Source organism: Zootoca vivipara, chromosome 9 (assembly GCF_965207765.1).
Source record: "Zootoca vivipara chromosome 9, rZooViv2.hap1.1, whole genome shotgun sequence".
In the NCBI taxonomy this organism is placed as follows: Eukaryota; Metazoa; Chordata; class Lepidosauria; order Squamata; family Lacertidae; genus Zootoca; species Zootoca vivipara.
Genome location: NC_142592.1, coordinates 61,399,064 through 61,425,024, shown reverse-complemented (window position 1 = coordinate 61,425,024; position 25,961 = coordinate 61,399,064). Strand labels below are relative to the sequence as shown.

General features: G+C 48.2%; 2 protein-coding genes across 4 annotated transcripts in view; one reads left to right on the top strand and one right to left on the bottom strand.

The window, feature by feature from the left end:
- Positions 1–811, top strand: part of DNAI7 (dynein axonemal intermediate chain 7) — a 33,392-nt gene extending 32,581 nt beyond the window's left edge. For all 3 annotated transcript variants that reach the window (XM_060279195.2, XM_088677006.1, XM_060279194.2), the window contains exon 15: positions 393–811. In XM_060279195.2, the coding sequence (XP_060135178.1) occupies positions 393–668 (276 nt within the window). In that variant the 3' untranslated portion in view covers positions 669–811. The remainder of the gene's footprint in view (positions 1–392) is intronic.
- The window catches only part of IRAG2 (inositol 1,4,5-triphosphate receptor associated 2), a 56,765-nt gene continuing 31,481 nt past the window's right edge, over positions 678–25,961 (bottom strand). Inside the window, exons 21-37 of the mRNA XM_088677005.1 lie at positions 25,738–25,843; positions 23,941–24,082; positions 22,451–22,529; positions 20,105–20,142; positions 19,957–20,021; positions 18,880–18,999; positions 18,247–18,310; positions 16,377–16,404; positions 14,829–14,969; positions 13,909–14,040; positions 11,777–11,924; positions 11,058–11,095; positions 7,492–7,560; positions 7,340–7,401; positions 3,847–3,948; positions 2,080–2,181; positions 678–1,445 (exon numbers count right to left, since the gene is read on the bottom strand). Of these exons, the coding sequence (XP_088533131.1) occupies positions 1,202–1,445; positions 2,080–2,181; positions 3,847–3,948; positions 7,340–7,401; positions 7,492–7,560; positions 11,058–11,095; positions 11,777–11,924; positions 13,909–14,040; positions 14,829–14,969; positions 16,377–16,404; positions 18,247–18,310; positions 18,880–18,999; positions 19,957–20,021; positions 20,105–20,142; positions 22,451–22,529; positions 23,941–24,082; positions 25,738–25,843 (1,680 nt within the window). The 3' untranslated portion in view covers positions 678–1,201. The remainder of the gene's footprint in view (positions 1,446–2,079; positions 2,182–3,846; positions 3,949–7,339; positions 7,402–7,491; positions 7,561–11,057; positions 11,096–11,776; positions 11,925–13,908; positions 14,041–14,828; positions 14,970–16,376; positions 16,405–18,246; positions 18,311–18,879; positions 19,000–19,956; positions 20,022–20,104; positions 20,143–22,450; positions 22,530–23,940; positions 24,083–25,737; positions 25,844–25,961) is intronic.

The window sequence follows — 25,961 nt, the reverse complement described above, 5'->3', positions numbered from 1 at the left end:
CCAACCACTGGTCCTGCTAGCTAGGGATCATGGGAGTTGTAGGCCAAAACATCTGGAGGGCCGCAGGTTTGACATGCCTGGATTAGGGGATGGTAGTGCTGATACCTAGCAGTGAGTGAGTGTGCAAAGCTTGTTTCAGCCTTCAGCAACTGAAACCCGACTTGTACACCCCACCACCCCAAGGACTATCCTTTCCATATGACTGCAGTCTCCATCATCCCTAGCCGTCGGCCATGCTGGCTGGGGCCAATGGGAGCTGGAGTCCCACTGGTTAGCCCCTCTGAAAAAGGAAGATTTCAGGCCCCCCCCCATTTTTCTAAACAGACAAACAGTACTACTTCCAAGCCCATCAGGTTATTGGCTATAACGACTCCTGCCTGTCCTGTTGGTAGATCTGTGAACACCTTAAACAAGAGCCGGTATGGGAAGAAAAATGGCTCCTCGTGATGTTCAACGGGCAGAGAGCTCAGAGGCTCCAGCTCACCGAGGAGAGCAACCACTTCTCAAAGAATATAGCAGAGGACACTGAATTCCACTCCACCCTTTACCACCTGATCAAAGACTTGGGCAGCGAAGAAGCAATGGAGAGAATCAAGGAGGCCCACCACCTTTTCATTGACGCCGTGTACCAGCTGCTGCTTTCTACCAAGATACTAACGTACTCTTGAGAAGCCACGCACCGCTTAAGAACTTTATTGAGTCGAAGACACTCCTGTCGATAAAATAAAGAGGTTGACGTTTGCGATAGGCTCAACATTTCAGATGCATTTTTTCCCCCGGGAAAAAAATAAATAAATACCTTACTTTGTAAGCTGTTTGTGGACAAACTATATTCACTCCCAAGTGCTTCCTAAAACATGTTTCCAAAGAGCTTGCAGATTCAGTACAATTGGGGGAGGGAGGGAAGAGAGATTTTTTAAAAAATCAGAAGGCAGACTTGCGGTGCCAGAAAGCATCAAACTGTGTTTCGTTTTGAACAGAAATATCAGGAAATAACTTGCAAGGGCAGGGCTTCCGGAAACACCGAGATGCTGTATCTGGAAGCTGCATTCTTTGGTGCATGGGGACCTTGGATGACGCTGAAAGTTCAGGGAGCTTGGAGTATCTACCCCTTTGCACCTGCCCATTGAAAACCACACGGCAAGACGGCGCCCCATCTTGATGTCCGAAAGGTACCTCATCTTGAACTCCCACCAGTGAATTATACAGGAGGTGGAGCTTGGTGCTGGAGGCGAGTATATGGCCACAGCAGCTGCTGCACGGATGTCCAAGCATCCCCTGGCCCAACAGGGGCTCCTTCTGCTGGCCTCTGGAAGGAGAAGCCCAGGAGGAAGGTCGAAAGAACAGCAAGGAGCACCACCGCAAAGACGGAGATGAAGAGAGTCTTGCTGGTCCTGCAGATGGCAGTCTGGAGAGAGGAAGCCCAAGAGAAGAATCTGCTACACCTGTAGGGAAGAAAAGGCATGTGGGGAGGAGACTTTTGGTGTTTTAGGACTCAGTTGGCAACAGTGTTTTAGGACTTTTGGTGTGCTAAGACTCAGTTGGCAACAGCATAGGCAATCGAGACTTGCAGCAATTTGTTGTGTTCCAACATGTGCTAAAGTAAATCTGAAGATCTTCATTGGAATCATGGAGAACCATGCAGCGAGGACCTGCCGAAATGTGCTCCAATTTCCCTTTTTAGAATTTTGGTTTTAGAACGGTTGAGCCACCATCAGAAATGGGTTGGGCCACGAGGAGGACCAAAATGGGTAGGTAGGCAAGGAACAGGAGACAAAAGAAGAGGGGGTCAGGATCTGTGTCTTAACATTACAGCCCCACAATTTAACAATGTAATATTGTTAACCTCTCCAAGGATCTGCGTGGGCAATGGGAAATCTCTGTTGATCTGTTGATGTGTCAACAGATGGACATCAGAAATAAATACCGGTCACACCATGTGTATGTTCACCTTTAAATGTGAACTGAATTCCTCGCCCTCCCTACTCAGGAGCTGCCTTTATTTGCTGCCACCGACTAAGATTCAGTCGCTTGAAAAAACCCCAAATTCCAAGCATGCACTTTCCCTCCGCCACTTACAGTGAGTGCAGCCCCCATTTCGATGAGCTGCTTTCCTTTTCGCTCAGCTTCCAAGCTCTGCTTCCTTGTGTCTCAGGAGCCGGCGGTTCCAAAGGAGTGTTTCTGTAAGGGAGAATTTCATGTAAGGGTGCCGTCAGCTGGCGACCTTATGCATTGCTTTGACAAAAGGATTAGCCCCTCAAATGCTCAAAGCAACCGTATGAGAGGGAATTACTTTACATGCTTTGGGTTGCTACACAAAACTCCAGGTGGGCATTAGAGGCATTTGCCAATTGCAGAGTTTCTAGTCCTCTGCAACATTTCCTTCCCAACACAGGAAATCACTTTTCCTCCAGGATATTATCATCCTTACAGTTTTAATCCATTTCCCTAGCCAAACTGGCCCCCAAGCCATCTCACGGTATTAAACACAACCCAGTCCAACAGTATGCAAAATAAATAAATTCCCTCTAGTAGCACCTCAGAGACCAACTAAGTTTGTGTGCATGCACACGAAAGCTCATACCAATGACAAACTTGGTTGGTCTCTAAGGTGCTACTGGAAGGAATTTTTTAAATTTTGTTTCGACTATGTCAGACCAACACGGCTGCCTACCTGTAACTACAACAGTATGCAGTTAAGCTTTAATTGAAATTGTACAACCAGCTACAAATATCTACAAGAGAAAACCTACAGACAGTTTTGATATCCTGTTGAACTACAGTTCCCACCATTTGTGACCATTGACTTAAGAGCTAAGAACCACCCCACTCAATAGGGTCAATTGCCTCCTCCCAGTCCAGCATTCTGTTCTCACAATCAGAGGCCTCTGGGAAGCCTGCAAGAAGACTCAAGCCCAACAACATTTTCCAACTTCGGAATTGGAGCCCCAAGAGCACCACGTTGGCTATCCCTGGTCTAGACAGTATCCCAGACCACAAAAGCGCCTCTCTTTTTTTAAGTGAGAATAAAAGAGGCTTTCTTAAAATACTAAAATAAGCTGGTTAGATGAATCTCCTTGGAAGAGAGCAAGACAAAAAGGGGGCCACTATAAAGAGGGACCTGGATTTCAGGTACTTGCAATCACCTTCTCTGGACATGTGTAACTCTTGGAAAGAGGCTTATGGGGAGACTCCTTCAAAATATTTCCATTGAATGTTCTCTTGATAGAAGGAAATTGCAGAAACTTCCATCTCTCACACACAAATGTGCTGTACAACTATGGCTTAAACCAGGGTTATCCAACTCTGGATGGACCAATCTGTCAATTTTTGTATCTCTTTTTTTAGTTTCAGAACTCCACATCAGTTTGCAACGATTTTTTTTAAAAAAGTCCTCACAAAAACTCTTCAGTGAATAACTTTGCATTTAATTTTTCTTATTCGACACTGCAAACCAATTTTCCCCTAACGCAATGCATTTTGTATGTTACCTTCATTAACATATGCATTTCTATGCACACTTTTCCCATATAGATTTTTGTGCACATTACATGGACGGGAAACTGCGTTGCAGCAATTCGGAGAAGTGCAAATTTCAAATTAGGCAGGTTTGCCATTAAATGTGAACTGAATCAAATTTCTCCTCCTCCAGCCCTAGCAGTGACCTCCATATGCTCTGGACTACAACTCCCAGACATTTTCTAGGTAGGGAGTTAGGAGGAAAACAATTACCACCATTCATCAGAAAGCAATAGCCTACTCGGGGGGAGTGGGGGAAACATGTGAGGTGCAACTTTGACATTGGCTTCTGGGGCCAAAAAATGTGCAAGAAGCATAGAGATTTACCTGGGCTCAGTGTGCTCTTCCTCCGACTCAGCCCAGGAAGGCGAGCTTACATACCTCTGCAACAAAGGGCGCTTCTCGCCTTGCTTTGCTCCTATTAAGCCCCTGTTGGAAGAAGACGTTGGACCTGCTTGCTTCGCCCTTGCAGAGCAGGCAGTGCCAGATTTATGTATAAGCTAAACAAGCTATAGCTTAGGGCCCCCCAAAAAATTTAAAGGAAAAAACACCCTGGGTGTACCGTACATTTCCAAAATATAAGAAAAAAACCCAAATAAAATAAAACCCACATACAGCAACAGTGTTTTGTTTTGTTTTTTGTGTAGTCTCCTACGATTAAGTAATGGGCCCTGCCTGCTAGCCTGCTCCTTAAAATATCACTGATTTGCTCATTTCTATATACAGTGGTACCTCTACTTACGAATAACTCTACTTATGAATGTTTCTACTTACGAATGGAGCTCCGTCCGCCATCTTGAATGCGGTTTAGATAGGATTTTTTCTACTTACGAATTTTTTCTCCCAATGCATTCCTATGGGATTCGACTTACAATTTTTTTCGACTTATGGATGTGCGTTCGGAACGCATTAAATTCGTAAGTAGAGGTACCACTGATCAGAAGGTTGGCGCTTCGAATCCCTGCAACGGGGTGAGCTCCCGTTGATCGGTCCCAGCTCCTGCCCACCTAGCAGTTCGAAAGCACATCAAAGTGCAAGTAGATAAATAGGGACTGCTCCGGCAGGAAGGTAAACGGCGTTTCCGTGCGCTGCTTTGGTTTGCCAGAAGCAGCTTTGTCATGCTGGCCACATGACCCGGAAGCTGTCTGCGGACAAACGCCGGCTCCCTCGGCCTATAGAGCGAGATGAGCGCCGCAACCCCAGAGTCGGACACGACTGGACCTAACGCAGCAATTTAACATTTTACTCTCTAACGAGACCATTGATCCATTAAATGAAAGCAACAACCATATAAATAATCATTTTAAGTTAGAGCTTAATAATTATTTCACTATTAATATACTTCTTCTTAAACGTATTTCAGTCCAACAATTACTTTGATAAAATACATCTTTTGTTATGTGCAAATGGCTTTAGATACCTATTAGGTCGACAAATTACCATATAGCATATATTCAACACAAAAAAACAGGGACAATTTTTTGTTGACAAAGGACATAGAAAGGGCCCTGTTACCTTCAGTAGCTTAAGGCCTCATCCAACCTAAATCCGGCCCTGAGAGTAGATCATTGCCATATATGCAGAATACCTTTGGCAGCGGGGAAAGAAAGGACCAGACGCCTCCGCAATGCAGAACATTATGGGTTTATCACACAAAAGCTAAACTACGTGTTGTGGGGCAGTTAATCACAGGGAAGGTTGGACAAATCAATCAAGCTTCTTTTTTCTATCAAGTTTTCCATCTTTCTGCAGTCATTTGTGATTTTTTTAAAAAATCGATGAAAATTCACAAGCATTTTAGCATGATTTTCTCCTCCAAAACACAATTTTGTATCCGGTTTTGACTAACATGCACCAGCCATTTCCCCCCAACACAATGCATTTCGATATATTTTTTTACAAATGTATGGGTTTCTTCCAAACAAGCTTGCCTGGTGCCGTTATTATATATCTTCTTTAGATGCCAGGCAAAAACATGCCATTTTTACCCAGGCCTATGACTATTATGGACTGCAAGAAGATAAAACCTATCCATTCTGAAGGAAATCAGCCCGGAGTGCTCAATGGAAGGACAGATCCTGAAGCTGAGGCTCCAATACAGGCACCCCCAAACTTCGGCCCACCAGATGTTTTGGACTACAATTCCCACCATCCCTGACCACTGGTCCTGTTAGCTAGGGATCATGGGAGTGGTAGGCCAAAACATCTGGAGGGCCGCAGTTTGGGGATGCCTGCTCCAGTACTTTGGCCACCTCATGAGAAGAGAAGACTCCCTGGAAAAGACCCTGATGTTGGGAAAGATGGAGGGCACTAGGAGCAGGGGACGACAGAGGACGAGATGGTTGGACAGTGTTCTCGAAGCTACGAACATGAGTTTGACCAAACTGCGGGAGGCAGTGGAAGACAGGAGTGCCTGGCGTGCTCTGGTCCATGGGGTCACGAAGAGTTGGACATGACTCAACCACTAAACAACAACAGCAACATGACTATTAAATAATCTATGGCCTGCAAAATGAAGCTATTATGATGACTATTTTATGAGTAGGCTGTCTGTCGGTATACTTTTTACTATGCTTTTATCACTGATGTTCTGTAGTGTGCTTTTAATGCTGTGTACCGCCCTGGGATCTTTTCATAAAGGGCGGTATGTAAATTGAATAAATAATGCTAAATAATAATAATAATAATTTTCTTAGCATGGAAGAGAGAGGAGCAAATTGTGCTTTTTCCTGACATTCCAAATCATTCTATTAGAACCCGCTCAAAAAGCCACTAGGTGGTGTCCAAGTTCAGATACATTTCACTAGGCTACCATCCTAGAAGCATGTTTCCAGGCCCGGCTCGCCCATTGGCTCTAGTGGTGCGTTGCGCCAGGGTGCCTGGGCGCTGAGGGGCGCCCCAGCAAGTGGGTGAGCTGCACGGCGGCCTCCCTTTTCCCTCCGCCAGCCGCGTCGCTCAGGGGAGGGGAGAGCAGGGAGTTAAGCGAGCAGAGAAGGAGCACTAGGACCCTGCTCCGCTCCGCAGGGTCATCCCTCACCCCGGCGCTGCGTTTCATTGGTAGAGGCGACGCCACATGGCAGCAGCTCTACCAATGAAACGCAGCGCCAGGGTTGGCGGGAAGGCTGTCAAATATCCGAGGCCAGGAGCCGCGCGGCCTCCGAGGCACCTCAGCTGCTCCTGCAAAGAAGGCCGATTCCTTGCTCCGGGTCTGGCGGCAGTGGGGCGGCCCTTCCTCCTTGGGTCCCGCCCCACACTCCTCAAGCAGCGCAGCAGAGATGCGGCAGGGCCGGCGGTCGCGGGTGTCCCGAGTGGGAGGGCCTCAGGCTTTGGCGGCGGCGGCAGCCCTGCTGGTGGCGGCGCTGGGGCGCTGGGCTGGCAACAGGGCCTGCTGGACTCAGAGCTTGGCGAGGCCGGCGGAGTCGCGCTCCCCTTGCAGCAGCCTCCCAAGCTCGCCCGGCAGCTCCTCCCCAGGCCCATGTACAACAAGCCTCCGCTGGGCAGGGAAGCGGAGCTGGGCCGGCCCGTGGGCCTGGAGCTGAGCACTGCCGAGCAGTGGCGCCAGAAGGAGAACAGCCGGAGCCACCAGAGGTGAGTGACTCGGATCCAGGAGCCGTGCAGTCCGGAGGGAAAGGGGGGGCGCTGATTTTTTTTTGTGCCAGGGTGCTGGGTACCCTTAAGACGGCCCTGCATGTTTCACAATACTGTATAGCTCCTGCCTGTACTGGGAACTGAAGTACTTGAATTCCAAACATTTTAAAGGTATTAGTGAACACACACAGTGTATATCCATCTCTTTCAACCACACAAACTCCTTCCTTACCAACTAGAGCGCCTGTTGAATTTGTCACTTTTTTCACTTCCATCTGTTTCATTTAACTGGCCCTTTGGAGAAAAAGGAGAGGAGAGTTCAGCATGTGTTTATCCGATACATCAATGGCAATAAACTATCGGTACTGGAAAATGCCTACATACCAGCGGCAAAACAGCATTTCCAGTATTCCTAGGCAAGGTTGCAATGCTAACTCGGCGTAGGGATGAAGGCTACATAAAATAAGAGACACTGCTTGTTGGGTTATGACTTCCGAGAGCTTACGAGCCCTGTGGTTTTCTATGCTAAAGTAACGCTCACGTGAACCAAGTACAACTTAGCAATATATAAGAATAGACGGCATTGTTATTATTCTTATTTCAAGATGTCCTTCCGCAACTCTTCAGCTGTGTAAGAGTACCTGGTCTCACAAATGTGTATAAATTAGTACATGGACCCTGAGTCCTTTGTGGGCGGCCCTCAGCGGCCCTGCTTCCCCTTCCCTGCGCAACACGGCAGTGCGTGGCCCACAGCTTCTGTGCTGAAGCATTATTGCAGCCTACTTGCTATGAAAAATTGGGCCACCCTAAGTTAGTAGATTCTTTTAATCTTTTGTTGGAAGCTGTCCAGAGTGGCTGGGGAGGCCCAGCCAGATGGGCAGGGTATAAATAATATATTATTATTATTATTATTATTATTATTATTATTATTATTATTATTATTATTTTTCATTGAGCAAATATCTCTCCATGGAAGCCCACTTGGGCCCCAGGCCAATATGGTGCTACAAGGAATGGATGATTCCACTGATGTTAGTTTCTCAACACCCCCCCCCAAAAAAATCTTCATTGCGGCTCTTCACACTTTCCATGTCAGCTTGCAAATCTGTTTTACAGCCTTTGCAAAAACCCACCAACCTTTTAGTGCACAATCCGCCCTCCTCATAGATTTTTCTCCTAAACATACACATTTTTGAGAGCAAGTGCCCCTAGCAAAACACATTTTTGTACGTGTGTGGTTGGAGAATCGCACTGCAAAATTTGGAGGAGCGAGCGTGTCAAAAGCTAAGCTTTGCTGCGTTTCAGTTCTCGTATTTTTTCAGAAAAATGCAAACCGGGCATTTTAATGCAAACCAAACCGAGCGCCAGCCGCATTTGCAGATGCAAACCAAGCCAAATTTCTTCCCGGTCCCTAGATGCTAATCAAAAGTCAGCTCCCTTATCTGAAATGAGTAGCGCTTGACCACAGACACATAACTTCACATTCCCTGCCTCTCCCCTATAGAAGTCATTGATGTGGGTTGGAGATAGGGACGTGCAGAGTGCCATTGTGTTATGACACAGATAAAATACTTCTGGGTTGCCTTTTGCACCACCAGCAGCAGCAGCCGCCAGCTGTGCTGCTACTTGGGGCTTACCTTTGAGAGTGCAAGAAGAATAAAAACCAAGTGGCAAGGAGTAACAGGTCAAGTGAACAAAACTTCAAAAGGAAGAGCATGCCTGTGCAAACTATTGCCAGTTGAAGAAGCATCTCCTCCATCCAATTCCTTAAAAAGGATACTCAGCAAGGACACCAAAATGTTGCCCGATTGTAAATTGTCTTTTGGAAGGCAGGGGCTTCTTTTCAAGACGACTGTATTTTTCGGACCATAACACGCACCTACTTTTTTGAGGAGGAAAACAAGGAAAAAAATGTTTCCCTGGTTTTCCTCCTCTAAAAGGATGGGAGGGGGGTGCTGGAGGGGGAGCGAAGGAGGCAGTGGGGGTTGGTGGGGATGAATGAGCAGCATCCCTCCACTGTCCCCCCTTCTCACTGAACGCGGCGTAGGCGGGGGAAGGCTGATACGGTATGTGAGGTGGGGCTTACCTCCCCCCCCATATTTTATTCAAGTTGGAAGAGGGAGGGAAGGAAGGAAGGAAGGAAGGAAGGGGTAAGAGAGAGAGAAAGACAAGGAAGGAAGGGGTGAAAAAGAGAGGGGGGAAGAGAGAAGGAAGGAGGGAAGGAAGGAGGGAAGGAAAGGGTGAGAGAGAAAGGAAGAAAGGAAGAAAGAAAGAAAGAGACTGGGGAGGAAGGATGGAAGCTGGAAGGAGGGGCGGAATGGGCTCCCTTCTGTCTCTCCTCTCACCTCGCTCGGTGTCACGGAAGCAGCCCAAAAGCCAGTTTTCCACTGCGCTGGCTCTGGCTCTGGCTCTGGCATTTGCTCCATAACACGCAGCGACATTTCCCCTTCCGTTTTAGGAGGGGGAAAGTGTTTTGTTATGGTCTGAAAAATACGGTATTTGCTGCATTACATTTCAGGTCATTCCCTTCTAACCATTTAGAGGCATAAACATACCACAAGAAAAACCAAGCCTGAAATTCTGCAGTTCAGGCAGCCAGCTGTTTTTGAGATTTGTAATCGCAGGGATTTTCCAAGTTCCCAAAATTTCATTCAGAGGTTTTTTGGTTTTTTTTAAGGACACCTTCCTTCTTGTGGGTTCCTTCAGCTAGGGAATTGGATGGCAGAATATGGAGAAGCAGAACAGAGGGAAAGGCAAAGAGCGGGTAAAGCACAGCAGCAGGTCATGTTCAGAATCAGCTCCAATTTGAGCATTTATATCTAATGTCCCTGCTAGGTTTACTTGAATGCGATAATGTTGGTTTCTCATTTTCCCCGGCTAAGCTCAGTTCCCACTGTTTTTGCATACATTTGTGGAATAAATAAATTCAAAAAATCATGTGAATGCCCATGTGCATTTTCATGCCTGTCTCTAACACAGCTCTTTTTGTATCCAACTTTGTTTAACACATGCATTTTTGCAAGCAGTTCTCCCTTAACAGAAGGCTTTCTTTGTACAATTTTCACTAATGTTACACATTCTGCTGTCTGCACTCTTTGGCTGGAAAACGACCAAAAAAAATTGAAGGAGGAAGTGCAAATTTGGCGAGTCTGCATCAAAATGTGAGCCAGATTAATTTCTCCCTCATCTCCCCTTGAAAGTCCCATTACTTAAAGGTACTCATTAAACTTTCAACACAGGATGCACCGCCAATAAACTTGAAAAACTGTATTTTCAGGGTTGCAGCCACTGTTTGCACAACTCTTGAGTTCCACTTGAACCATCAGCACTAGAAAAACAAATTCCTATCAGGAACTTGAATTTTATTCCAGACCAGCATGTTGTATTCTTCTACAGAAGCTAATTCCATCAGAACCTATAGCCTACAGTTTGTTTCTTCAACGACTGATGCTGAACACTGTATATATCACCTGCATCAGCTTCACATACAAACCAACTCCAATTATTTTGCTTCAGCCAGTGGTGGTAATGGAGCAAAGTTACTATGCAGAAAATAGATTCTCCCTCCCCCTTGAGCTTTAACCAGACATTGCCCACACTTTCAAAATACCACAGCCCTAGGAGCTAGAACTTCAAATTTTCTTTACAAAAAGCAAGCAACATACACAGATTGTCAAAATGCCAGATTCTGCAAAGGATGACAATTTGGTTGTTTGCGTAGAATAATTAAAAGAAGAACGGAACCTAGTTCAAGAGACATCACACACCCAAATCTGACTTCAGAGCTTCTTTAAGGAAAACATGTCAGGTTTTTTTTTTTTAAATCACATCATTGGAGTGGAGATCAATAACGTCCAAGATTGCAGCAGGGCACAGCATAGGAAAGAGCAGGTTATCAGGGGCAAAGTTTGCAGAGAACTAGAAGCTTAGCACTGCAGCAACATTTGTACCTTTAAGGAACCAGAGAGCTTTTTAATCGAAGATTCATCTGCAACAGCAATAAAAGTAGGGGGAGAAAGTGAATCTATAGCACAGCTAAAGGTCTGCAGGGCTATCGAGGGCTACTAGCCATCATAACTATACTCTGCCTTCACAGTGAATGGAAACCAGGAGGGGAGTGTGGGAGAGTGCGCTGGTGCACAAATCCTGCTTGCTGGTTTTCTGCAGGCATCTGGCTGGCCACTGTGAGAACAGGATGCCGGACTAGATGGGCCTGATCTGGCAAGCTCTTATGGTCTTCTTAAGCGCGCACACAGCAGAGATGCACAGGCCAGGGGGTGGTTGGTGCCCACTGCGACCAGTAGGCTGGGAGACTAACACCAGGTGGTGCCAGAGCAAATGCCAGGCATGGCAATTGTGTCTCCGTCTTCCTCCCTGCTGATTCCTACTAGGGACAACACTGAGATAGATGAGGAGGAAGCTGAAAGGCAGTGGCACCCCCAGACTGCTTGTCAGTAAGGAGAGAGGCAGGCAGATTGAAGGTCCATTCATCCTAATGGGCCAGCCTCCACTAGCTCAGGCATGCATGGATGCCATGCTCCCCAGTAAGAGGGTCCAAGGCACTCAGCGTGCATCAGGTGCTCAGCAGTCACCTGCATGTTGCAGGGAAGCAAGGGAGCAAGTGGCGGCAGCTCATGCAAGGCCAAGTCAGCACCTCGCCAGCTGTTACCTCGGTCCCCGAGAGAGCCGAAGGACTTTTCGTTCTGGAGCAGCACCTGCTTCAGCTCCTCCAGCTCCGCGTGCTCCCTGGCGTACGTACGCTTCAAGTTCTCCACGTGCTGAATCATCACTTCTACAGCTTTACTGGCCCGGCTCTCCTGAGAAACAGAAAGTTAGGGGCACGCGGAGACCAGATGGAGAATTTGCAGAGTGAATCCTTGCCTGCAAATGCAGAATGAGCCACTGAGGCTGATGGAAGGATGCGGGCTAATTTGTTCCAGAGCTGAGCTCGCCTAAAGTGTTGAGGGAAAAGGAAGAGGACAACCTGGCGAGCTGGAGAATGGCTCCAGTAAACACTGGACTGTACAATCTGATCTGCACACACATTGGAAGGCAGCAATTTGCTTCTATTAAGATAGAGAGTTGATTCTGCAGCCTAAGATGGCATGGGGGGGGGGGGAGTCAAAACTAGTATCCCGCGTCTGTAGCGAAGAAGATTCCCTAAAAAGAATATACTTGCAGATTAGAGCTTCTAGATCAGCCTGCTTTCTGCTGTGCTAGCTTTCTACTTGAGTGGGGAGAGAGCAGGTGTGCTTTACCTAGGAGAGTATTAAAAATGCAATTCCCCCTTCCAACTGCAGTCTAGAGAGGTTCAGTCGATTCCATCACTTGAGCCTGCTGCAACTTCAGACTAGGTTCAAACAGCTCTGTTCCAAGCTGCATTTGCATAGTGTTTTTCACACCAGAGGATGGAACGAAGCACACAGTCTTTTTTTACTTTCCCCTCCCCACACCGAGAACTCCTCTTCGTGAAGTTGTCATCTGCACAGGTGTGACACCTGCCTCTAAAGCAGGCTCTCTTCTGAAGTTTAAAGCAAAGGCAGCTTAACTTTCCTCGTCAGATTGAAGCTGGTTTGAGAAAAGAAAAAAAATGCACCCAAGCAGCAGTATTTGTCGAGAAACCACAGGGTTGATATGGATCGTGGCTAATATGTGAATGCTGCTTCAAAAATTAGCAGCGGGAGCTCGCTGGGTGCAGAGCATGCAGTAATGTAAACATAACCAGACGGACAATTCCTGTGCAATATTGGTTTTGCCCACAGGGTGGGACTGAAGCCTCACTGGGCCAGAGTGGATGGGTGGGGGAGGGATTAAGGGGAACCCCCATGCATAGCTGCCAAGTTCTCCCTTTTTTTAAGGGAAATTCCCTTATGCTGAATAGGCTTCCTCGTGAGAAAAGGGAAAACTTGGCAGCTATGCCCCCATGCACAAGCAGGAGTCCTTATGCTAGCTTCAGGTTAGTTTAATCTGGCCTCTTAGTGACTTTAATCACTATCAGAGACCAGACCCTGCAAGTGTCCCTATTTTTCAGGGACAGCCCTGGATTTACTGAAGCCGTCCCAGCTTCTGATTTGATTCCGGAATGTCCCGCTTTTCCTTAGGACGTTCCGGCACGTATTTTTCTTGGAAAAAAAGCACTGGCGACAGCAAATAGGGCTTCTAGAGTAAACTGACTTCAGTTTCTGCTCAAGTCCACACAAGTTGTATGAAGTAGCACAATGCAAAATAAATCTCCGAGGTTACGTTTCAGCCAAGTTGAGGTTCTACTCCAAATCTGTTTCTGGATTTTCCTTAGAAATCAGCATTCAGCAAAGCTGTTCAGGAACAATGCATAGCTTTTCCTTCCCATGAGAACCACAGCAGCCTTCCTGGCATGAGACCCTCTGCTGCGGTACCCCTCAAGTTCCTCTCCTGCTTCCTTGCCTCAAACGCCGCAACTCCAAAACCGATCCCCCAAATGGACCTTCCACTTCTTCTGTAACAACTGCCCTGCCCTTTCTAACTTTTCCTCCTCAGGTCTTCAAACGTCTGCAGATATAGCAAGACCACACCATCCACACGATAAAGGAATGTCCCAATTTGAAGTTTTTTGGCTTGCGCCTTCTCACAACAGGGTTGGGGGACCTCTGTCCCACCCCAGACATTGCCGGACTCCAAATCCCATCAGCTCCAGCTAGCTTGGGCCAATGAGGAGGGATAGCAGGAGTGGGAGTCCAGCAATCTCTGGAGGGACCCAAGTTCCCCAACCCAGCTTTTAAAAGAAAGAGACAACTTCTACATTTTCTGGAATGGACCACTTACTTGATGAATGGCCCCCAGCATTTCTGCCTTGCTGGCAAGCCTGGTAGCATACTGGTTCAGCAGCTCCAAGCTCTTCTGAAGCTTTTTGACGATCTCCTGTGCCTGGTTATCTTCACTTAGAGAGGCCAGAGACTGAACAGGGACAACGTTCAAAAGAAGAAAGGGAAAAGAGGGCATGTAAAAATTGCAGTCATTCTATAAATGAAGATTAAGCAGCAGGGTAGAGTGGTCATAGCTCAGGGCATGCAGAAGGTCCCCGATTCAGGCAGCCTCCTCACACACTATTGCAAATGGCCTTGGAGCAGAGAAACAATGAAGGGAAGTATGTTGGTGACTTTGTAGGTACTAGCCAATCAGTACCTTTCACTGGTTTTTAAAGCTTGCTCTAGGACAGGAGTCCACAACGTTTTCCGGCCGTGGGCTGGATTATTCCCACGGACGATTGTCCATGGGCCGGACATGCGCAGAAGCGATTTCCGGTGCCGCGCTGGAAATCGTTTCTGCGCATGCCCAGAAGTCAAAAACTGTGCCAAAAAGCGATTTTCGGCGTCTGGGCATGCGCAGATGCGGTTTCTGGCACCTGCGCGCATGCAGATGCCATTTCCGGCACCACTCGGCAAGTCCCCCGCGCTGCGCTGTGCTGGTTTAGCGCAGCGCGCGGGGGACTTGCCGAGCGGACGGCTCAGTGACTGGGTGGCTTGTGGGCCAGATAAACGGCCTCTGTGAGCTGGATCAGGCCCATGGGTGAGAGGATGCCGACCTCTGCTCTAGGAGGTGACAAAGCTGCATTATTGCACAAGGCACAATGTGGACACTCTCAATTTACCCACCCCACTCTAAAGATGTTAATTCCATCCTCGCCCTTTTAAAGCAAAGCCAAGAGAAGCAACAAGCAACAGATGCGCATTGCCCATCCTTACATCAAGTAGTTTCAAGGCACCGGCAATCTCCTTCCTCAGGTTTCCCTCTGCTAAATCCCGGGACCTTTCTTCCAGCCTGACTCTCTTCTCCAAAGTGAAGAGGTCACATTTGAATCCTAGAGACAGCCGAAGAAATTCTCCCTGGCGAAGGGGGGGAAAGATACACACAACCCCAATGCAGGCAATGAGATAAATCAAGTTTCCTGATCAAAAGGGATTGCCCATTAATAGCTACCAGCAAGGGGAAATGGAAAGCGTAATGCTGGCAGTCAATGAGGTTCAAAGACTCTCTCAAGGCAAATCTAAATAAATAAATAATAATAATAATAATAATAATAATAATAATAATAATAATAATATATTATTTATACCCCGCCCATCAGGCTGAGTTTCCCCAGCCACTCTGGGCGACTTCCAACAGAACATTAAAATGCAATAATCTATTAAACATTTAAAGCCTCCCTGAACAGGGCTGCCTTCAGATGTCTTCTAAAAGTCTGGTAGTTGTTTTTCTCTTTGACATCCAGTGGGAGGGCGCTCCACAGGGCGGGTACCACTACCGAGAAGGCCCTCTGCCTGGTTCCCTGTAGCTTTGCTTCTCGCAGTGAGGGAACCGCCAGAAGGCCCTCGGTGCTGGATCTCAGTGTCCGGGCAAAATGATGGAGGTGGAGATGCTCCTTCAGGTATACTGGACCGAGGCCGTTTAGGGCTTTAAAGGTCAGCACCAACACTTTGACTTGTGCTCAGAAACGTAGTATAAACACCGACAACTGGGAAACACTGGCCTGCGAGCACTCCAATTGGAGAACAGCCTTTACCAAAGGTGTCATGGGTTTTGAAGACGCTCCAACGCAGGGTGAAATGGAGAAACGTGCTAAGAGGAAGGCACGCTTGGCAAACCCCCTGTCGTGATCAGCCCCCGCCTGGCAACCTATGTCCCCACTGTGGAAGGATGTGTGGATCCAGAGTTGGCCTCCACAGTCACTTACAGACTCACGTTTCGAACCATGTTTATGGAAGACAATCTTACTTGGCTACGAGTGATTGCCAAGGAAGAAGAGGAGGAACAGTCCTTGCAGATGGAAAGCAAGCAGATAATGGCTTCTCTTTAAAAAAGAGGTGAAACTGACCAGTAACGAAGGATAAACCTAAAAGTAGAAGTGTGCTATTCACAAGATCGGAAACAACTGTGTGGAATTGGAAGAGCCTATGCTGTGGACACACATTTTATGCCAACATCGAGATAATATAATAAACCAGTAACAAAAAGATCCAACGGACACTACATAGCAGGATGACAAAAACAATTCACTTGCAATTCTGAGCAAATGCCAGATATCGAAACAGCTTTAAAACCAGGGGGGGGGAGAGAACTGGTGGCCCTCTTGATGTTGGATTCCAATTCCCAGCAGGACCAACCAGCAAGCGCAATGATTAAGGATGATGGGAACTGTAGTCCAAAACATATAGAATGCACCAGGTTAGGAGAGGCTGATCCTGGGCATGGGAGAGAAGGCAGAAGAACAGCAAACATTTTGAAAGGCTTACCTCCACTTCCTTCTCACTGGGAGACACGCTGAAACCAGAAGAGACAAATGATTACACAACAGATCATGTGGCTATAGGCAGTGCTATTTTTCTAGGATAAAAGGTGCCGGAACTCACCACAAACACCTCCCTCGTTCTCTTAAGAATGGCAATGGTGCCCAGCTGATAGGTGCCACAGCTGAGTTCTGGCAAGTTCCCTGGTTATAGGAGAGGTGATGGGGTCTGAAGGAGCGCACTTTGAATATTTTTTCTCAGATCTGTTCAGCAGGGATGTTGCTAGCCGCTTTAGCACCCGGGGCGTCAAAGCTGAGGCACCCCCTGGGGGCAGGGCACCGATCTGCAGCGTCATGATGTCATAACGGGCGGGCATGATGCCCCTCGCCTCCATCAAGGGAGAGCGCGCGTTGGCTGAGCAAGCCGTGCAACGCCTAGCGAGGTTTTCGCCGGGTGGCTGCCAGGACCGGCTTGCTTCCTCGGCCAATGTGCGCTCTCCCTTCCTGCTGCAGTGCGCGCTCTCCCTGGACAGAGTTGAGGGGCGGGCCAGCAAGGGGCGTCACAAGCATCGCCTCGCTGGCCCGCCCCTCAACTCTGTCCAGGGAGAGCGTGTGTCGGCCGAGGGAGCAAGCTGGTCCCAGCAGCCGCCCGGCGAAAACCTCGCTGGCGCTGCAGGGGCTTGCTCAACCAATGTGCGCTCTCCCTGCTGCGGCGCGCTCTCTCCCTGGACGGAGGCGAGGGGCGGGCCAGCAAGGGGTGTCACGCCACCCACAAGTGTGATGCCACCTCGCGTGTGTTTTGGGGCAGGGGGCACGTGTTTTGGGGCGGGGTGGGCAGCCGTGGGATCACGCTGCTTGGGGCGGCCCACCCCCACCGCCTCTATCTTCCTTTGTTGTTGTTGTTTAGTCGTTTAGTCGTGTCCGACTCTTCGTGACCCCATGGACCATAGCACGCCAGGCACTCCTGTCTTGCACTGCCTCCCGCAGTTTGGTCAAACTCATGTTGGTAGCTTCGAGAACACTGTCCAGCCATCTCGTCCTCTGTCGTCCCCTTCTCCTTGTGCCCTCACTCTTTCCCAACATCAGGGTCTTTTCCAATGATTCTTCTCTTCTCATGAGGTGGCCAAAGTATTGGAGCCTCAGCTTCACGATCTGTCCTTCCAGGGAGCACTCAGGGCTGATTTCCTTAAGAATGGATAGGTTTGATCTTCTTGCAGTCCTACGCCCCTGCTATTCAGGGGGGGGGGGAAATCCTCCTCCAGTCCAGTGCTGCCCTCCCTGAACTCCTCAAGAGAAGGTGAAACCAGCTCTAAATAAGGTGCCTTTGGCACCAGAAACAATAAGTGCTTCAAGGAAACAGAAAAATGCCCCCAAAAGCACCAATTTTGCTGCTACTGATTTTGCCACCACTGGTAAATGGGGTTAGGACAGACTATCCAAACATTAAAATAAAATATAATAATAATAATAATAATAATAATAATAATAATAATCTGCCCACCTGACTGCGTTGCCCCAGCCACTCTAGGCAACTCCCAACAAAATATTAAAAACAATAAAACCTCAAACATTACAAAACTTCCCTATACAGAGCTGCCTTCGGAGATCTTCTGAAAGTCAAATAGTTGCTTATTTCCTTGACATATGATGGGAGGCTGCTGGATCAGGGCGATGGCTCATTCAGTCCAGCATCCTGTTCTCACAGTGGCCAACTAGATGCCTGCACAGGTTTGTCGACTGGAACTGCAAAGGCCTCCTGTGCTCCTTTACTACCCTTCACCAGCTAAGATTCCTGACAAAATGGGGGCTTGAGAGAGAAGATGACCATGTAGGGACCAGGGGGGGGTGGGATGACGTCCAGAGGACCTGAAACTCACTTGTCATTCTGCCTGGTTTTACACACAGCAATGCTAGACAGGTCCTCAGATGAAGGAGGATCTCCTGCTGAATTGTGTGGATGGAAGAAATAATAATTAAAAACAAAAAATGAAGCACGCAATCAGAGCAAATCATCTCATTCAAAAGGGAAGCTCAAATGATGGAGTGGGCGTTTATTGATAGATATTTTTTTGGGGTGGGACAACAGTGCTGCGTAAATACCACCTTTGCACTGGCATGGGTCAAGATGAGTTCATCAAAATTTTACCTGAAGTGTGAAATGTAGCTAATCCTTTGTCTATGCACAAGGGACTCCCTGCCTTCTGCAAAAAGGGAAGCTTTGAGGCAAAGGTGGGCATGCGCAGCTGTGAACAGGTGAATTTAAAGGCTCTTTAAGGTGCTGAGTTTACTCTGCAAATTTGACTAGCGTCACAAAAACACAAATCATTTTAGGATTAGGACAGCCTTGTATTCAAGTGTTAGCCTGGTAGCCACAGGCAAAGTGGAATGTTGTGCAAGCAAGTGAGCAGGCTGGTGGAGAAGGGTCCTATCAATCTTCTATGCCTACCACAGAAACCAAGGGACTTGCTGGAGCAGAAGGGATGGAGTCCAGTAATCCAAAGGTGCCATACCAGTCCTCTTGGTGAAAGTCTCCCCGTTAGCTTCTTCCTTTGCAGCAGTTTCTTCACCTGGCAGCAGAGTAACTTCACAGACTGCCTCCTCTACGGCATGCAGTAGTGTAGAGTCCACATCTGCAATGGGTAGGGAAATTCGCAACAAAAAATAATGTCCAATATCTCACATCTCTCAGAATTCTAAAGGTTTGCATCGGTTTCACAGCAGTTACTAGTTATGGTGTCCAGTCTGCATCTGGATGTGGCTCTCCAAGATGTCAGGCATAGGCCATTTCCAGCCCTGCTACCCAGGACCTTACAAAAACTCAACACACCCAGGGATTTGTGCATGCAAGGCATGTGCCCTTGCCACAAAGCGGTCGCACAGCAGACCTCTTAACAGTGGTGCCGTCAGGCACATGATTTCCCAGTAAGACAGGCTACCTGGATTTGCACACAGATTAGAAGGCTTGAGAGGTTGCCAACTGAGCTCTCCAGGCTATAGGTAAAGGACCCCTGGGTGGTTAAGTCCAGTCAAAGGCAACTATGGGGTTGTGACGCTCATCTTGCTTTCAGGCCAAAGGAGCCAGCATTTGTCCACAGGCAGTTTCCTGGTCATGTGGCCAGCATGACTAAACCACTTCTGGTGCAACAGAACACCGTGACGGAAGCCGGATTGCACGGAAAAGCCGTTTACCTTCCTGCCACAGTGGTACCTATTTATCTACTTGCACTGGTGTGCTTTCGAAGTGCTAGGTTGGCAGGAGCTGGGACAGAGCAACGGGAGCTCGCTCCGTTGCAGGGATTTGAACTGCCGACCTTCCAATTGGCAAGCCCATGAGGCTCAGTGGTTTAGACCACAGCTATAGGAACAGAGAGCCTGTGGTCTTTCAGAGATTGTTGGACTTTTGACTCCCACCGGCTCCAGTCAGCATAGCCAGGGATGTTGGGCATTGGAGCCCGGCAATGTTTGGGTGGGCAAACAGGTTCCTATTCTCCTCCATATTATTTCCTTCCTGGCAGATGCGAAAACCTCAACCACCCACAAAAGTAATTCACACATTTGGCAATAACAAGATCCCGGTGGTTGCTTACCCTGTGTTCCATTAGTGCATTCTGAAGTGGAGGAAGTAATTGCCTGGGTTGGACTTTGTTCGCTGCTAAAAGAACAAGGGCCCAATTTGAGTGCATGGTTCAACATCAGAATGGAAGTGGACTATGAAATGCATGCATGCATTCTCACCTAGATGAGGCATCTGTCAGTGGTCCAGCATCGCTCTCCTGGGATGGGTGGGGGGAAATAAAGAGATGAAAATGTTTAGCATATATACTCAAAGCAGAAAGAGGACAATCCCCACCACCCTGCTTGGATCAAATCCCAGAAGCATTTCAAACAGGCTGGTTGAGTATTAGAGAGCGATGCCTGACTCTCTCTAACATGCAAAATCTTTAGCTGTTACATGATCTGGATTTGCATTCTCTTTGCTTTGGCGGAAAGCATGCTAGTTTGTTCCCAGCCATTGCAGCAGCAGCTGTTTCCTACAGCTGCAAGAAAAGGCTACAAAAATAAACCACAGACCTCTTCAGCTCACCATCCAGTTACCTCAAGTAACCATGAGAGCCCCAGAAAAGCCATTAAAGGCAAACAAACATGAAGACACTCAACCTTTCCCTTCTAAACTTGAGGGGTTGTGTTTGGCAATTTTTAAATCCAATCCCAGACCTTCACTATTTATTTTGGATGTGTTTGTGGGCTCCCCCCCTTCCCAATAGGGGGGCAGTTCCTCCACTGGCCTCAGCTAGATTGAGTCATAAATTCATACAAGGTTCAGGGCCAAGAGAATTCAGGAGGCCACTTATTACAGTGGGACCTCGACTTACGAGCTATTCGACATCCGATGTTTTTGAGTTACGAGCGGAAAAAGTGGCCGCGCGCTTACGATTTTTCCGACATCCGAACGGAAAACCCGTTCGCGGCTAGATGCGGTTTCCTCAACTTAGGAGTTTTTAGATACAGTTTCCTCGACTTACGAGTTTTTCTGTTTCCAATGCATTCCTATGGGAAACTTGACTTACGAAGTTTTCGACCTACGAGTGTGCATTCGGAACGGATTAAATTTGCAAGTCGAGGTCCCACTGTATTTAGTTTGATAGCATTTGTATAACTTTGGGCTCATCCAGGCTCCCGCTTGTCCCACAGTTTTCCCCAGGAAAACCCACTCTTTCTTCCCATTATGTTTTATTAAATTTCAACATTTTCAACATATGCAATCAAAACCCAGTTTCGTCTTTTCTCTTATTTTTATCGTTTCCCACGGAGTCGTTGTTTCTCCCCTCCTGCTCTTCCTTAACTTCTATCTATTTACATCAGGCATCCCCAAACTTTGGCCCTCCAGATGTTTTGGACTACAATTCCCATCATCCCTGACCACTGGTTCTCTTAGCTAGGGATCATGGGAGTTGTAGGCCAAAACATCTGGAGGGCCGCAGTTTGGGGATGCCTGATTTACATCATAACCACAACATTATAATCTAATTACTTCTGCTGCTCATAGCTCAAATGTTGCTCATAACCCTTCATCGGAGGAGCACAGGTCTGGTTTACAAGTTTAACCCCTGCAGAGCTACGATTCCTAGCACCCTGACCAAACTACAGTTCCCAAGATTCTTTAGAGGGTGGATATGCTTTAAATGTATTGTGTATACACAACCTTAAAGTGGGTAGGATTTTTAAGCCTCACCCCTTTAAAAAACAACAACACATCGCATTACACTTAATGTGGATCTGGTATTTCCTCCGCTCATGCCCTGGATGAAAGTTAAGCACATCTTTCAACAGTGCATTGTCTTGCAGAACATTCCCAGAAGAACCAGGATACAGGTATTTCAGAGAGTTTAATATGAACCTGTCAGGGGATTGTTGCGGCTACTCCCGAGTAAAGACGCTCCAGTCCACTCTGTCTTTAAGAGTTTTATTGTACATACTATTTACAGTGCAGAGACATCAGAAAACATGACTGCCTAGTCGTTCCCAGAATCCGGCAATACCGCCTTCCGGTTTCTGGTCCAACATATGAGCTTGGGGACCCCAAAACGCCTCCCCTTCGCCCTACGTCTGGGCACGCGCCTCAAATCAAGCGTCGGAAGGGGCTGCGTCCCATCTCCCCTTTGTTGGCTGGGATGTTGCTGTGACTCCGCTGCGTCGCCGAGCCTTCCTTCCTCTACTTGCCGTCTGAGTCGGTGCAAGGGCTCAGCAACATCTCGGAGCCCTCCCTCCATACCGCTCTAGTCCTCCCCTCTCCCTTCTGACCCGCTGCTGACGCTATCACTGGGCGAAGTGCTGTCCCCCTGACAGAACCCATAAAGCTTCTCCATCGTGTGTGTATGTGGGTGGGTGGGTGGGGGAAAATAAACCTGGCGTGGAGCCATTCTGCCACAGCACCCCTCCCCACAAGCTCTCTCCCCACATGGCAAACTGTAGCCCCCCCCCAGCACCACCACCCGCTGGATTTAAACTATCCAGTTTTCTCCCAGAGAAGCTGTGCTGTCACTCAAAACCAATGGAAAACTTGAGCTCAAGAAGACTAACCTTGGTAGCATCAGCATCCATCCTTCTGGCTAAGGCAAGCTCTGCATCGGACTGGTTACCAACAGAATGGGCATTGCACCTGACGGCAGAAAGCTTCATTTGCATGAGGCAGCCAGAGCATTGCGCTTCACCATCATTACCCCTAAAGCAAGCTGCACAGGGGATATTTTTATCTACAGCATTTACATGGGTGAACAAGCCCACTGGCTGTGATGCAGAAAGAGTGTCGAGGAAGCGGCTGTAGGCCAGAGAGGAAAACAAGCCAGACTTAGGCAGACATCCACTTGTTCCAGGTGTCATAGCCAGTGGTATAGTTCAGGTAGAATCATAGAATTGTAGAGTTCGAAGGGGCCACAAGGGTCATCTAGGGTCGGCAAATTAAGGCCTGGGAGCCGGATTCGGCCCAATTGCTGTCTGGATCCAGCCCACGGATGGTCCGGGAATCGCCATGTGGATCAACATGGGGATTCTGATTGTCTGGGCTGTGCCATTTTCCCCGTCTCCCTCCCTCCCTCCCCCTGGCTTCTCTCCGGCCTGCCTAGAGGAGGAAGGGGGCTGGGCTTTGTTGAGCCGCAGTTGGCTGAGTGCCATTTTAAGCAGCCCCTCCCTGGAGCCAGCCCTTTCGCGCCGCTCATCATCCCTCCACCACCGCCACCAGCCCCTGCCGCTCACAAGGCACAGGTAAGCAGCCACCGGGGCTCGTCTGGTGCTGTGGAGAAGGGAGGGGAGAGTCATGGGGGGATTCCACCCAAAATATAGTCCAGCCCCCCACAAGGTCTGAGGGACAGTGGACCTCCCCCCCCTGAGGAAAAGGTTTGCTGACCCCTGATCTAGTCCAACCCCCTGCAATGCAGGAATCTTTTGCCCAACATGGGGCTCGAACCCACAACCCTGAGATTAAGAGTTGAATGTTCTACCAACTGAGCTCTCTCTCGGTAATTTAAGACTCTGGATATAATGGCCTTAAGAGTGCTCCCCATCTTTAAATGGCAATGTGTATGATTATTTCACTAGCTTACAAATGTGGAATGCCAGCTCTCAGGGGTGGCTGGTGCCCATTGGGATTGGGGAGGGGGGAAGGAGGCAGGGAGAGCAACAACTGGATGGATCCAGAGCCAACGAGAGGTAGGGCCCACTAAATCTAGGTTTGTCTCCATCCTTCTCCTTTTGCTGAGTTCTGCACCTGCAACACTGAGACTTAGGGAGGAGGAAGATGAGAGGCCATGCCAACCCCTGGCCTGGTCCCCTCAAAAGTGGGCAGGTTGGGACAGGCTGAGGGCAGACTGAAGTTTTTGGAAACCCCCCCCCAATGCCAGCTCTGCTCATTATACTTGGTGAACCTTTGGGCTTCTCAATCCTTGCCCTGATTATTCCCTGGCCAATGGCAAGAGTGAGACGTTGGAGGCACTTCCGTCCAAGATGCCAGCTTCATTCAGAGAGCAGAATTGCCCATGGAGCCTATATTTTTAAAACTTGGCCACTGGCCTTACTTGTGCCCCTCCAGATTCACATCGAAGATGGAGTCATTTCTCAGGTGTTTCTGCCCAGAGGTAGACGGGGATCTAGTATTTTCAAAGGCCGTGGACACAGAGCTCCACTGGATCAGCTGGAGAGGGTCAAGGGCCAACGCATCTGTTAAAAGCATACATAGAATCATAGAAAGGCTTGGAGGTCGTATAATCCAATTCTCTGCTTCGTGCAGGAAACTTGCAATAGCTTCTCTAACAAGATGACCACCCTAGCCTCTGATTAGTAACCTCCACCAACAAAGAGCTCACCACCTTCTGAGTAGATTTAAAGGACACGGCTTTCCGCAAAGGAATCCTGTGAACTATAGTGTATCCCCCCCTACAGAGCTACAAATCACAGCACGCTTAATAACTTACAGTTCGGTGAGGCCATATGCGTCAACATGGGTGTTCGTTGTGCCTTAAATGTATGGGGTGGGCCACAAGTTGTAACCTTGTTTTCCCAGAATCCCACAGAACAAGGCCAACTAACTGGCAATTTTCAGAGGCCTCTCAAAACACCTGGGGCTGAACTAGCTAGCTGGCCACGAAAATTTCACTGAAGGCTAGACTGCATGTTGGGGTGTGGGTGGGTGAGTGGGGGATTTTCAGCCAGAAAACTGTGTGGGACCCCCGATCTGGACTGGTGACACATTCCAAAACAGGGTCCAAAATGTATCCTATTTTCATCAACATAGGTCTGGGTGGTGCATGTTTCATGTTTATCCTAAAACGTATTTCAGTCCTCACTGCTGACCACAGGGCAACCAGTTTCCAGTCTTCCTTGTCACCTGAAAGGATGCTCTCAGAAGAAAGGGCTTTAGGTTGTTTTTGCTATGATATAATAAATAATAATAATAATAATAATAATAATAATAATAATAATAATAATAATTTATTATTTATACCCTGCCCATCTGGCTGGGTTTCCCCAGCCACTCTGGGCGGCTACCAACCGAATATTAAAAACAGTACAGCATCAAACATTAAAAACTTCCCTAAACAGGGCTGCCTTCAGTTGTCTTCTAAATGTAAAATAGTTGTTTATTGCCTTGACGTCTGCTGGGAGGGCATTCCACAGGGCGGGTGCCACTACCAGGAAGGCCCTCTGCCTGGTTCCCTGTAACCTCACTTCTCGCAATGAGGGAACCGCCAGAAGGCCCTCGGTGCTGGATCTCAGTGTCCGGGCTGAATGGTGGGGGTGGAGACGCTCCTTCAGGTATCCTGGACCGAGGCCGTTTAGGGCTTTAAAGGTCAGCACCAACACTTTGAATTGTGCTCGGAAACGTACTGGGAGCCAGTGTAGATCTCTCAGGACCGGTGTTATGTGGTCCCAGCGGTCACTCCCAGTCACTAGTCTAGCTGCCGCATTCTGGATTAATTGCAGTTTCCGGGTCACCTTCAAAGGTAGCCCCACGTAGAGTGCATTGCAGTAGTCCAAGCGGGAGATAACCAGAGCATGCACCACTCTGGCAAGATAGTCTGCGGGCAGGTAGGGTCTCAGCCTGCGTACCAGATGGAGCTGCTAGACAGCCGCCCTGGACACAGAATTAACCTGTGCCTCTATGGAAAGCTGTGAGTCCAAAATGACTCCCAGGCTGCACACCTGGTCCTTCAGCGACACAGTTACCCCATTCAGGACCAGGGAGTCCCCCACACCTGCCCGCCTCCTGTACCCCCAAAACCGTACTTCTACACTGTTTTTCTCTTTGCCGCTTACACTATCCCCTGCTGAACTGAATCATTCAAAGAAAAAAGGGGAGATATTTTCAATCTTACCTAGTAGCGAAGAATATTGCAAGCACCGGCGTCTTGAAGCATGTGACCAGGACAAGTCAAACAGCAGATTCTCTTGGTACCTGATTCCTTTGTAGCAGCAGTTTTTCTAAGTGAAGAAGGAAAAGTTAAGGTATAAGACTTCTTTCTCCCACTGCCCCGCCCCAAAACCCGGAACTTGCCATGCGATTAGCTGATGGATCTTTTGTCAATAGAGAGCAATCTAG